The following is a 13674-nucleotide window of genomic DNA, read 5'->3' as shown; positions in this document are numbered from 1 at the left end:
AGTAGACATGTAAGATCTGCCTTTGAAGTTTTACTAGAGTTGTATTTGAAGCTTAACTTTACCACTTATTAGACATATCATTTTAGCTGAGTTGTTTAACCTCGGACTCTGTTTTCTCATTAAACATTATTAAATAGTAAAAGTGGCAGGCAGAGGGAGTACATTAGCTTTACCTAACACGATAGTTGTGAGACTTTGAGTGTTAAAAGTGACTATAAAATGCCTAGCTCAGTGCTTTGAAAGTAGAAGATATTGAATAAATATTACTTCCTTTCCTCCCAGGCAATTTTGAGGAAAAATTATGACTTAATTCTGGCTTAAGGGAGAAGATGGGCCAAAACATTGAGGCGGTATAGGACTAAGAGGTGCCCCTGATGGTGTAACCTACCTGAGACTTTAGGTTTTGTGACATGAAGCTGTTGAGTTTTTACTTTGTTTGAGTTAGTTTGAATGTATTTGGCCATTTAATTTAGCACCTAGTGTTATACTGAGGAGTCAGATAAAGTTAGAAGTTTAAGATTAGAATTTTTATAAATAAACTCACAATTCCTATTTCTAAAAATTGTTTACTATTATACTATTTTTCAACTTAATTTCTCTTCAGAACATCTCTTGATCAAGCACTAGAGCTATGATTTATTTACATTTGGTACATATATATTAAATGTGCAGCTTTAAGTTAAAAATTATAAAATGAAACTATTTAACTTAATAGAAATTTAGACAGAAACAATTGTGCTATATCCAGGGTTACAGTCTTACATTAATACTGACTTTAGTGTTAATGAAATACAGTTAAAAGCGTGTATTTAATTGCTGGTTAGTTTTTGTTTAGCGTTAGTAATGAATTTACTAGAAGCAATGAATTCATTGCTTCTTAGAATGAATTTACTAGAGATTTGGCATATATTATTGAGGAAGAACAATTTTTCCTAGATTAGATGTGATACCTTAGAACTGAAAGAATATGATTTTCAGTTGCTTTGTGGCAATCTGTCTAATGCCCCATGAAAGATTTTTTTGCTCTCTATAAATATTTTTTGAGTGGCTCAAGATGCTTTACCTGTATTTAAAACTTAACAATTTAAAAGTAAATTCAGTTTTAGTGGAAAGTTTAAAGATTCAATTTTTTCCTCCAAATAGATGTTATGGAAAGAGCCTATACTGGGTATTAGGTAACTTAGTGTGTGAGCCTTTGCAAATCACTTAATCTTCTGCTGTAAATGTCTGGATGTGAGCTAAAGTAATTTCATCGTTTTTTGAGGCTGTCTGGTTATCTTCTCACCTTCTTTATTTACTCTTCTGCTGCATTTGCCCAACTGCCTCAATAGCCAACAGGGTGTCACTTTTCGGAACTTCAATCATTTAATTAAATATTGTCAGACTATTCTTTTCCATCTATTAACAGCAAGCTTCCCAGGTCTTTCATTCATACCTCTGAATTTCCTTTCACTCTAGTGATGAAAACCCACTTGCTTTATTTTCTTTTCTTTATTCTTCTCCTATATAGACTATGAACGTCTCTGAAAATTCTGCCATTCAAATTTAGAGCTCTGCATAGAATCTTAAAATCTTTAGTTTTCATATATATTATACCTGTGTTTGTTATTTTTAGTGTTTTTTTTTCTTAAGCTTTAGAAGATCTTTAGGTTTGTTTTTTTCTATTAGTAGAATAGGTGTTTTATAAATGTTTCTGATTACTTGATTTTGTCATATATAGTAAGTCATTTGAAAATGTACATGTTAACTTTTTAGTTTGTTTTCAGATGAACAGCCAAACTTAGGGATAGAAAATGAGTGCAGATACACATATTTTGATTTTCAGGTCATCTGTCCTGTCAAATATGTTTGTGTAGTCATAGTTGAGAGTAGCAGTTTAAATTTACTATATACATAGTTGGAAAAAAACCTTTCCATGGTAGTTAATAAGATCATAGCAGTCTGCTCTCTAAATTTGCAAAAAATGATAATCAATTGTAATGTTTTATGTTTGTTTTCAATTTACCTATAGGTGAAATGTGCTTTTTTATGTCTATATACATATTGTTTTCATTTTCTTCACTATTTTTCAGGGAAATTTTGTATCAGACATTTAAAGGCACTTAATACAAACATTTTTACTGAAGTGTAATTATTAATTGGAAGAGTAATAACAGTAATTTGCCTTTAAAAGGTGTATTGTTGTTATTGGCACCCTTATTAAATTTCTTTTACTTTGCAGTGTTGAGATTTTCCAAATGGCCAGCCAACTCTTTCTATACTTAGATGTTATATTAAAAAGTAACAGAAGTCTATTCAAGGATTTTTGATGTTGCACTGTGACTTGCTTTTTATTTTTTTAATACGTTGTTTGAACTTAGGCTTTATAAATAACCAAGGACACTTTTTCTTAAGGTTTGTATTTTTCATACAAAATCTTGTTTCTTTTTAAAATCTAGGTGACTGTGGGGATCATGTTGTTATAATGAACACAAGACACATTGCATTTTCTGGAAACAAATGGGAACAAAAAGTATACTCTTCGCATACTGGGTAAGATAATGCTATTGTCAGGGAAAGCAGGTAGTTAAAATATATTACTTTAAGAATACAGTTCTTCTTTCTTAAAAGAAAAAAGGTATTTTTAAGAATCGGCATTCATTACTAATTTTACTCATGCCATGTATATAATTTACTCAATTTTTAAAAACCACACAACTATACCAAATGTAGTTATTACCTGATAGTATTTGTTTATCCTAAAAGTGTTTCATATAACCTGTGAACAAGATTAATCTCATGTTTTAGTCACTCTTTTACTTCTGTATTTCTGCTTCCTATAATTTATCTTACTGCTGTTTTCAGAACCATCCCAAACACCTGAAAGTTAACAAGATGTTTAAGGAATGGTCACTCTTCTCTAGATAAAATCTTGTTTGTCAGTATCGCTTTTAAGTAAATATACTCACCTGGGTGTGTTCTGTTGGTTTCCAAATACAGAGTGACTCTCCTCCATTTTTCAGTTAGGCAATCTTCTGTTGCAGTAGAACTTTTCTTCAAGGTCATAGTATTTCTGTGTTTGAGTTTACTGTCAGCTAAAACTCCTAAGTGTTTTTCAGGTATACTCCTGTTGAATCATGTCTCCTCCTTCCTGTGTGCTTTAGTTGTAATTCAATTCAATTGCAAGACCTTAAGTTTACTCCATGTTAAATTTTATCTCCAGCCTTTTAAGGTCCTGATTTTATCATCTCATATATTAATCGACAGCTTCAGGTCATGTGCACATTTAATTAAGTATACTTTCTATACTATTACCCAAGTTATGGTTGGTTAGAAATGTTGATTTTTTATTCTTGATCAAAATCACTATTTTATTTCCAAATGCATCTTCGCCTTTGATGTTCCCATTCGTTTCTTTTCATCTCTTGCCCCAAGTGCATCTTAAATATTTGGAACAACTGTTTTGCTTCTTTGAGCCAGCCTTTGCCCATTCCTCCCCTTAAAATACATTCATGAAATCTTTATATAAGTTAACAAAACTGAATTTACATCCATCTTTAGTAATGTCAGCTATTGGCAAATCTCTGTGTATAAACCAAGTTCTACAAAATTGAGAGGTAATTGGGAAAGAAATATTAAAAGTCAGAATAACATAATGTGATAAAAGCATAAAGAGAAGTATTGACACAAAATACTATGGAAATTGCTATAGCAATAATATGTAGTATTACTGCAAATGAAGGAAAATAACAGCATAGCCAGTAGTGAACAGCTACCATAATGTGTACGTCAGCTGGTAGTGTCCCTGTCAGTAGTGCTTTCTCACTGATAGATGAAAATTCAAACTCCTTTACAAGTCATTGGAAACCAGTTCCCACTGCTGTTTCGTAGTTCTTCTTAGACAACATATTGCTATTTCATTCCTTTCTGCCTTTGCACGTGTTGTTCCCTGACAGTGAGGACTTCTCCTATTTAGCCATTAAAAATTGGCTCAGATGTCACATTTTCTGGGATACCTTTTCTATTTCCTCATCACTCAAAGAGTTGATTGCTTTTTGTTTCTGTTGACTGTTCACTTACACTTTGGACATACTACTTTATTATGCTCATAACACTATATTACAATTACATATTCAAAATTTAGCTTGCTAGTTGTAAAATTTTTAGGATATACTAATTTTAGAAAATATAGAGAAGTTTAAAGAGGCAAGTAAAATTCACTCCTGATCCCATGAGTTAACATTTTAATATACAATCAGCCCTCCATATCTATGGATTCCACATTGTGGAAATGTAAAATTTTTGTTTTGTTTTGTTTCTTGAGATGGAGTCTTGCTCTGTCACCCAGGCTGGGGTGCAGTGGTACGATCTTGGCTCACTGCAACCTCCACCTCCCAGGTTCAAGCAATTCTGCTGCCTCAGCCTCCTGAGTAACTGGGACTACAGGTGTGCACCACCATGCCCAGCTAATTTTTGTATTTTTAGTAGGGACAGGGTTTCTCCATGTTGGCTAGACTGGTCTCGAACTCCTGACCTCAGGTGATCCGCCTGCCTTGGCCTCCCAAAGTGCTGTGATTACAGGCGTGAGCCACTGCACCCGGCCTGTAATTTTTTTTTTAATTGCATCAATACTGAACATGTACAAACATTTTTCTTGTCATTATTCCCTAAACAATACAGCATAACAGCTATTTACATAGCATTTACATTATATTGGGTATTATAAGTAATCTAGAGATGATATAAAGTATACAAGAGGATATGTGTAGGTTATATGCAATTACTACACCATTTTATATCAGGGATATGAACATCCCTGGAGTTTGGTATCCTCAGGAGGTCCTGGAACTAGTCCTCAACAGATGGAGAGGGATAACTGTATATACAAGTTTATATCCTTTTTCACTTAATAGAAAATTCTCAAAGAACCTTTTTGTAAGTATTATTTTTGGTTACTAAGTAGTAGTGCACAAAATGATTTATGATACTTGATCATTGTTCTGTTTTTTGAAATGAAAATTTTGGCTTTTATACAGGGCTGATAAACATCTTTTTTTTTCAATTCTTGGGGTTTTTTTTGTTTTTTTTTTTTAACTTTTAAGTTCAGTTACATGTGAAGTTTGTTACATAGGTAAACTTGTGTCATGGGGATTTGTTGTACAGGTTATTTCATCACCCAGGTATTAAGCCTAGTACCCATTAGTTATTTTCCTCTCTCTACTCCCAGCATCCACCTTCCAGTAGGCCCCAGTGTGTGTTGTTCCCCTCTATGTGTTATTGTATTCTCATCATTGAGCACCCACTTATAAGTGAGAATATGCAGTATTTGGTTTTTTGTTCTTGTGTTAGTTTGCTTAGAATAATGGCCTCCAGCTGCATCCATGTTGCTGCAAAGGACATGATCTTGTTCTTTTTTTAATGGCTATGTAGTATTTCATGGTATATATGTACTACATTTTCTTTATCCAGTCTACCTTTGATGGGCATGTAGGTTAATTCCATGTCTTTACTATAATGAATAGTGCTGCAGTGAACACACATGTGGATGTGTCTTCATAACAGAACAATTTATATTCCTTAGGGTGTGTACCTAGTAATGGGATTGCTGGGTCAAATGGTATTTCTGTCTTTAGGACTTTGAGGAATTGCCACACTGTTTTCCACAGTGGTTGAACACTCCCACCAATAGTGTAAAACTCCCACCAACAACGTAAAAGCATTCCTTTTTCTCTACAGCCTTGCCAGCATCTGTTATTTTTTGACTTTTTAATAATAGCCATTCTCACTGGTGTGAGATGGCATCTCTTTGTGGTTTTGATTTGCGTTTCTCTAATGATCAATGATTTTGAGCTTTTTTTCCACGATTGTTGGCCACATGTATGTCTTCTTTTGAAAAGTGTATGTTCCTGTCCTTTGCCCACTTCTTAATGGGGTTTGTTATTTCTTCTTGTAAATTTAAGTTCCTTACGATGCTGGATACTAGACCTTTATCAGATGCATAGTTTGCAAAAATTTTCTCTCATTCTGTAGGTGTCTGTTTATTCTGTTTCTTTTGTTGTGCAGAAGCTCTTTAGTTTAATTACATCCCGTCTGTCGATTTATGCTTTTGTTGCAATTGCAGTTTGCATCTTTGTCATGAAACCTTTGCCCATGCCTTTGTTCTTAATGGTATTGCCTAGGTTGTCTTCCAGGGTTTTTATAGTTTTGGGTTTTACATTTAAGTCTGGAATCCATCCTGAGTTATTTTTGTATGTGGTATAAGGAAGGGGTACAATTTCAATCTTCCGCATATGGCTAGCCAGTTCTCCCAGCACCATTTATTGAACAGGGAATCCTTTCTCCATTGCTTTCTTGGCCAGGTTTGTCGAAGATCAAATAGTAGTAGGTGTGTGGTCTTATTTCTGGATTATCTGTTTTGATCCACTGGTCTATGTATCTTTTTTTTTTTTTTTTTAACCAGTACCATGCTGTTTTGGTTACTACAGCCCTGTAGTATAGTTTGAAGCTGGGTAGCATGATGCCTCCAGCTTTGTTCTTTTTGTTTAGGATTGCCTTGGCTATTCGGGCTCTTCTTTGGTTTCATATGAATTTTGAAATTTGTTTTCTAGTTCTGTGAAGAATCTCAGTGGTAATTTAATAGGAATAGCATTGAATCTATAAACTTTGGGCAGTATGGCCATTTTAACAATATTGATTCTTCCTATCCATGAGCATAGAATGTTTTTCCATTTGTTTCTGTCATCTCTGATTTCTTTTTATTATTAACTTTAAAGAAGTTTTTTCTCTTGAGATGGGGGCTCACTGTGTTGTCTAGGCATTTCTTGAACTTGTGGGCTCAAGCAGTTCTCACACCTCAGCCTCCCACAGTACTGGGATTACAGGCATGAGCCACTGTACCCAGCCTTCATCTCCGGTTTCTTTGGACAGTAGTTTGTAGTTCTCCTTGTAGAAATCTTTCACCTCCCTAATTAGCTGTATTCCTAAGTATTTTATTCTTTTTGTGGCAGCTGTGAACAGGAATACATTCCTGATTTGACTCTGCGCTTGACTCTTGTTAGTGTCTAGGAATGTTAGTGGTTTTTTGCTAGTGATTTTTGCACATTGATTTTGTATCCTGTGATGTCTTTGTCCAATGATTTTTTTCATATATGTAGGATTATTTAAAATCTCTGGAAGTGAAATGTATTTCAAGATCAAAGGAATGGTCATTTATAGGTCTTTTGATAGGTATTTTCAATCATGAGTTTACTAAGCCATAGAAGAGCATACAAATGTTTGTTATCCCAAATCTGTGCAGACACAGTATTATCTTTAAAAATAAGGCTGTTGTCTTTTGATATGCAGCTGAATATTTACATTTGCATAATAATGAAGTTTCAGTGTTACTTTATCACTTTCTATGAACATTTTATCTATTAAGATTATTAATCCACTATTTTATTTTTTACTTTTAACAAAATTTTTATGTTATTTACTGTATAGTTATTTAATTTTTTATTATTGGATGCCTTTTCCTTTGTAATTTCTTCTGTTGTCAGTCTCAGAAATTCTTTCTTGTTCAGATTTTCGTAAACATTTACTTCGAATTTTTTAGGAGTTGGGTTGAATTGGGTGTGCGTGCACCTTGAACTTTCACATCTAAGTCTTTAGTCGTCTAAAATACATTGGCATGAGTTAGAGATACAACTTACTACTAGTTGTATCAATAGAATTTTTCAATTTTAAATAGAACAGGATTTTGTCATATTTATCTGTGTCCCCAGTCCCAGCATGATACACATTCAGTGTTTACTGAATTAATTTCAATGAAGAGCCCTTGGCTAGCATTTAAAACAAATGTTCTGTTACTCCATCCCATACTGGAGGAAGGAGTGTAGTTATTTTCTTACTAGTAAAAATCGATTGAGTGTTGCATTACTCAAGTCATCCTCCACTCAAAATTTTACATTAGCTTTCCAAATACTTCAGAATAAAGTCCAGACTTCTCAAATATATTGTAAATGGTATGTTTTAGAATTTGCCATCTCAGTTTTCAAACTAGAAAGATCATCTTTTAGCATAGAAGTTGCAAAACATTTTTTTCCATGGAGAGAAAGAATGCAGGAATAGAAGTCTAGACAGGCATTTCTTTTTCTAAAACTGAGATTCCATGAAAAAAGAGAATATCAATTTTAAAACTATCTTTCTCAGCAAACTTCTAACTTTGATAAGTTTCATTCCTAAAACGTGTTTTCTTAAATCACCTTTAAAATATTTTCAAATTTTATTGAAGGGAACATATGGAAAGAATCACATTTAGGTAATCTTGAGGTTTTTTGCAGATTCCACACTGACTTTCCAATTTCTTCCCCCTTTCTTAAAATCATTTGGACTTTATTTATCTATTTAGGATAATAGAACCTTACATCTATATATGTATTGTTTTTGTTTTAAATTTCCCAGTCCCTTTCAGAAATATTTCTTCATTTGACCCAGAAATCTTGTGAGGTAGATAATATTTATTCATATGAGTAAAATTATAAGCAGAGAGGTAAAATGAGGTGCCTGATATTACACTGGGGGTCACTGACAAAACCTAGATTCCATCCCTGCATCTGGGGTATCTGGAAGCTAAGCTGCCTTCAATACTATTCAATGTATATTTTGTAATTGCCACGTTTTTCATTTTATAAAGAATAATTGATCTGAGCACAATGAAATATTATATTACTTAGAGCCAATATGTAGCACTTAGAGACCTTTACAAACTGCTAAGAGGAAACATGATTACTGGCTGTCTAAAGTATGAACTTGACTTCAGAACCAAGTGGACTACCAACATTTTCCCCAGACCTAACCCGTAGTTTATACAGTTTATCTAATTTGGTAAGGAATATGAAATATTCTGGCTTGTTTCTATTTCTATGTTAAATCAAGTAGTAATAAACTGCCCCGTAATGAGTGAGTGAATTAATAAGTTACAATTCATACAGAAATATACTTATGCCAATAAATTTTCCCAAGAAGTAGAACTTTTTATGATGTAATGGTAGTTGACCATTTAAAGAGAATAGCATTTCAAAGAGCGTAGATTACTACTTAATTTTGAAAACGCTAATGAATAGCATAGTTTCCAGAAACAATTTATTAAAATAGTTTTCTTATAAAAGAATAATCAGTTTAAGAATACGGTATCAGCCTATGCCCAGTTTTAATGTCTTTGCTCCTTTTAACAGCTACCCAGGTGGATTTAGACAAGTAACAGCTGCTCAGCTTCACCTGAGGGATCCAGTGGCAGTAAGTTCCTTGTATTTTTTATTAATCATCTTTGGAAAGACCAATTCAGACACTGTTTTGTCAGTCTCCCTTCTCTTTTAATATAGTCAGCATTCAAGGGTATAAATTCTTCACTTTAGCTGTATCACACAAGTTTTGATAAGTATTATTTTTATTATTCAACTCTATGTATTTTCTAATTGCTATGTATTACGTTTTGCATTTAGTCGAAGAATTCTGATGTTTTTCTTTTTAAATTTTGATACCTGCATAATCACCTAGTATATGATGAGTTTGCTGAAATGCCTTGGAAAGGAGAGAGATATATGTATGCATGTGTGTACATATATTTTCAAACATGCTAAGTGTGTTCTTATATTCTGACTTTTGTTGTTAACTCGAATATTATCTGAGTTTATTTTTATTTATTAACATCCCAATTGTAGATTTATTAATTTCTTCTTACAGATCTGTCCATTTTATTCTGGAAAAAATAGTAAAGTTCTTAAAAACATAACTACTTTCATTTTATTTTATTATTCCTTTATTTATTTATTTTTCTGGAGGCAGGGTCTCACTCTGTCACCCAGGCTAGAGCACAGTGGCACAATGATAGCTCACTGCAGCCTCAAACTCCTGGGCTCAAGGGATCTTCCCACCTCAGCCTCTCAAGTAGCTGGGACTACAGGTACGCACCACCACACCCTGCTAAAACTTTTTATTTTTTGTGGAGACCAGGTTTTCGTATGTTGCCCAAGCTTGTCTCAAACTCATGGGCTCAAGCCATCCTCCCACCTCGGCCTCCCAAGTGCTAGAATTAAAGGCAAGAGCCACCACACTCAGACTTTATTCTATTTTTAGTTTATGTTTTTAAAGAGAGGGTCTTGCTATGTTGCCCAGGCTGGACTCAAATTCCTGAGCTCAAGCAATCTTCCTATTTTGGCCTCCCAAACAACTAGGACTGTAGGCACTCTGCTTGTTTATGTTTTATTTATTTTTCTTATGTTTTTTTCCTGTCAATTTTTGCCTTATATATTTTGAAGGTTTAGTGTTAGATGAATTTAAGATTGGAATTGTAATCTTTCTAAACAATTGATCAGGGTCAATATGTACTGATCCTCTTCATCTCCAATAATGCGTCTGTTTGTTCTGATATTAAGATAGCTCCATTAGCTGACTTTTGATTAGTGTTTGCCTCATATATTTCATTGTTTAAACTTTACTGAGTTATTCTGTTATAGATGTTTTTATTGTAAACATCATGTAGCTAGATTTTCTCTTCTTTCTTGCCTTCTTTTGGATTGGTTGAATTGATTTATTATAGATCTAAGGATCATCAGTATTTTTACCTTCCTTCCAAATCAATGAAAGCCCTTAGAAGATTTTTAACTACCACTCTCCCTCCCAATCTACATGCTTTCTTTGTTCAGGATTTTAAAAAACTCTTCCAATTGAACATTCTTGTTATTGTTTTATTCTGTTACTGATTTTTTTAAATTTTCTTTTATTACAATCTCTTCTTGTAACTCAGCCTGCCTTCTAGTATCAGTTTCCTTTTCCTTGAAGTACCTGTTACTGGCATTCTTCTAGCCACATTCTCTTAATACTGAACTCACCTTTTTTGTCTGAAACTGTTTTCTTTATTTTTGCTTTCATTCTTGAAAGATAGTTTTGCTATAAATGGAATTCTAAGATAACCATTATTCCATTATTTTTTCTCTCAGCTTTTTGAAGCTATTATTCAATTGGAATTTAGCTTGTATTGTTGCTTTTATAAATCAGATGTCGATTTAATTATTTCTTTATATGTACTCTTGTCTTTTTTTTCTGGATACCTTTAAGACCTTTTCATTGTCTTTGGTTTTCATATCTTCCTACTACAGTCTTATTTATTTCATTTGAGGACTGGTGTCTTCGGTTCTGGAAATGTGTTAGCTCTTAAATCTTCTAATATTGGGTCTCTTTATTCTCTGTTTCTTCCCTTTGGAAATCTGGTTATAATAAGAGGAAACAGTTGCATTTTATTGTACATGATTCAGTACCTCTCTTTCATACTTCATGTCTCACTGTCTCTGTGGGGCATTCTCAGTAATTTCTTCAGATCTGTGTTCCAGTTCTGTATCTTTTCACCTGTGTCTAATCTGATTAACCTTTTTCTGAGGTCCTAATTGCAATTACCTTTTTTCCGTTTCTTGAAGTTTTATTATTTGGTTCTTTTTCAAATTTCTTGATCAGTTTCAATAGTCTTCTGTTTCTTTATCGTGTTTTAGTCCACTCTTATATTTCTTTATGCATATTAAACATAATTCTTAGCATTTATATCTGATTCTCATATTTGTGGCCTTGTAGGTCCACAATTTGTAATATCTGCTCAGTATACTTACTTGGTAGGCTCATGTACCTTGAAACGTCATCTCTGGGAATTCTTTAAGACCTGTGTTAAAAATGGCTTTCCTCAAAAAGGATTCACTTAGCTTATGGCAGCTACATGGGGCTGTAACAACCTGAGATTTTTTGAGCTAAACTTTAGACTTACAGGATCTTCATCCCCACAAGAGAGGATGAATTTGGGGCCTCAAAGCCTTGTGAGGTCAGTTTTCATACTTTAAAAGATTTTTTTATAAACAATATTAATTAACTTCACTAAGGTTTATTACTTTGTGTATTATACTGGGAAAGGTTCTAATTCATACATTAGTCACCAGTATTGCTAAAGGCAAAGTCTCCTGTTGTTTTAAGATTTATTTTTCCTTTAACTATTGATAGAACTAACCTTTCAACTTTACTCATAGGTTAGATAGCATTTTTTTCCTATTAGAGACTATTTTGTCTTTTTACTGCAATACATTAATAAATTAGCAAAATGTTAGACCTAAAAATATCATTTTTTTGTTTCCCTTAAATAATAAAAATAAATATCTATTGTCAAGATACAACCATTTGTTTGGTATAGTACTGCCTAAAATTTTCTTGGTAAGGTTGGAGGGAAGGATATTTTATTATAATAAGGCCTGACATACCATTTAGAAGTTTCATGATTTACTATTTATTTAGTATTGTTTATATCTGTTTTATAGAAGTATGCTCACAGTTTGCTTCTTAGGAAATACTTAATTTTTTTTTTAACTAGTGTGTTTTTAAGCCTTACAGGTCAAAGTATTATACTTTGAATATCAATATGCTTTCTATCTAATAGTATTAAAAGTTATAAGGGCTCCTGATAATATATATCACAGCTGTTACAATAAATTATATTTTTAATACTTTATAAATATTTGAAATGTTAAAATGAAAGTTTCTGTTTTATCTTAACTGTACACTAGGAGGCAGTATAGTATAACGTTCATGTTAATTTAGTATTAGGTAACATTTGTAGAAATTGTTTCAAATTATTGTTTATGAGTAATAATTGAAATGGATTGTAAAATGTTTGAGGAAGGCTTAGGAAATATTTCAGAGTTAAATCCATTTGGATTATTACCTCATTAAAGGATTTTAATTTTTTAAGTCTTAATTTTTACTATGTTTTGAAGAAGAATGTCTTGTCAAGGAAGAGATTTATTATTTACTTTTAATTCAAATGCTAAGTGTTTTCTGGAATAGTAGGCCTCTGCCAGTAGACATAATTTGCTTATCAGTTCTTACTGTGTGTGGCCTATCAGAGAATTTGTTTCACAATGCAGCTTTCTGATTATTAGTACGGAATTGAAATTTGTGAAATATGATAATATTTAATAGTTAAATAGGTAATAGTTTGTTGGCCGGGCGCGGTGGCTCAAGCCTGTAATCCCAGCACTTTGGGAGGCCGAGACGGGCGGATCACGAGGTCAGGAGATCGAGACCATCCTGGCTAACACGGTGAAACCCCGTCTCTACTAAAAATACAAGAAAATTAGCCGGGCGAGGTGGTGGGCGCCTGTAGTCCCAGCTACTCGGGAGGCTGAGGCAGGAGAATGGCGTGAACCCGGGTGGGCGGAGCTTGCAGTGAGCCGAGATCGCGCCACTGCACTCCAGCCTGGGGCACAGAGCAAGACTCCGTCTCAAAAAAAAAAAAAAAAAAAAAAATAGTTTGTTGAATATTTAAAATTTTTCATAATGGTGTAGATTATTCTAATTTCAAATAAATATATCAATTTAGCCCTTTTCTTATGTTCTTTTTCTCTCTGTCATATGTTTTAGCAACTTTAAGAGGCTCTATGTCCTTATATTTTCTTCTAACATGGTTCCTCTATTTGATTTTCCCCCTTCCTATAAATAATAAGTTACTTCTGTGACACAAATGGCACATGCCCTGGGATATAGATTATATGAGGAAGGTCTTCAATGTTTCTTTACTAACTTTATCTTGTTCTTTTTTACTTTCTGAATTTCTTAAAACTTTTACTTAATGTCTATACAGCTAGAATTACTTTTTTGCATGTATGTGTTGTTTCACGTGTA

At 33.2% G+C, this 13674-nt stretch overlaps 1 protein-coding gene across 3 annotated transcripts in view; it reads left to right on the top strand.

Moving 5' to 3' along the window:
* Nucleotides 1–13674, top strand: part of MRPL13 (mitochondrial ribosomal protein L13) — a 49988-nt gene that overhangs the window by 10818 nt on the left and 25496 nt on the right. For all 3 annotated transcript variants that reach the window (XM_011973003.1, XM_011973005.1, XM_011973004.1), the window contains exons 3-4: nt 2439–2532; nt 9195–9255. In XM_011973003.1, the coding sequence (XP_011828393.1) occupies nt 2439–2532; nt 9195–9255 (155 nt within the window). The remainder of the gene's footprint in view (nt 1–2438; nt 2533–9194; nt 9256–13674) is intronic.

The sequence above is a fragment of the Mandrillus leucophaeus genome, unplaced genomic scaffold, assembly GCF_000951045.1.
Source record: "Mandrillus leucophaeus isolate KB7577 unplaced genomic scaffold, Mleu.le_1.0 Scaffold133, whole genome shotgun sequence".
Classification (NCBI taxonomy): domain Eukaryota; kingdom Metazoa; phylum Chordata; class Mammalia; order Primates; family Cercopithecidae; genus Mandrillus; species Mandrillus leucophaeus.
The sequence above is the reverse complement of the archived record's forward strand: the minus strand, read 5'-3'. Positions and strand labels throughout refer to the sequence as shown.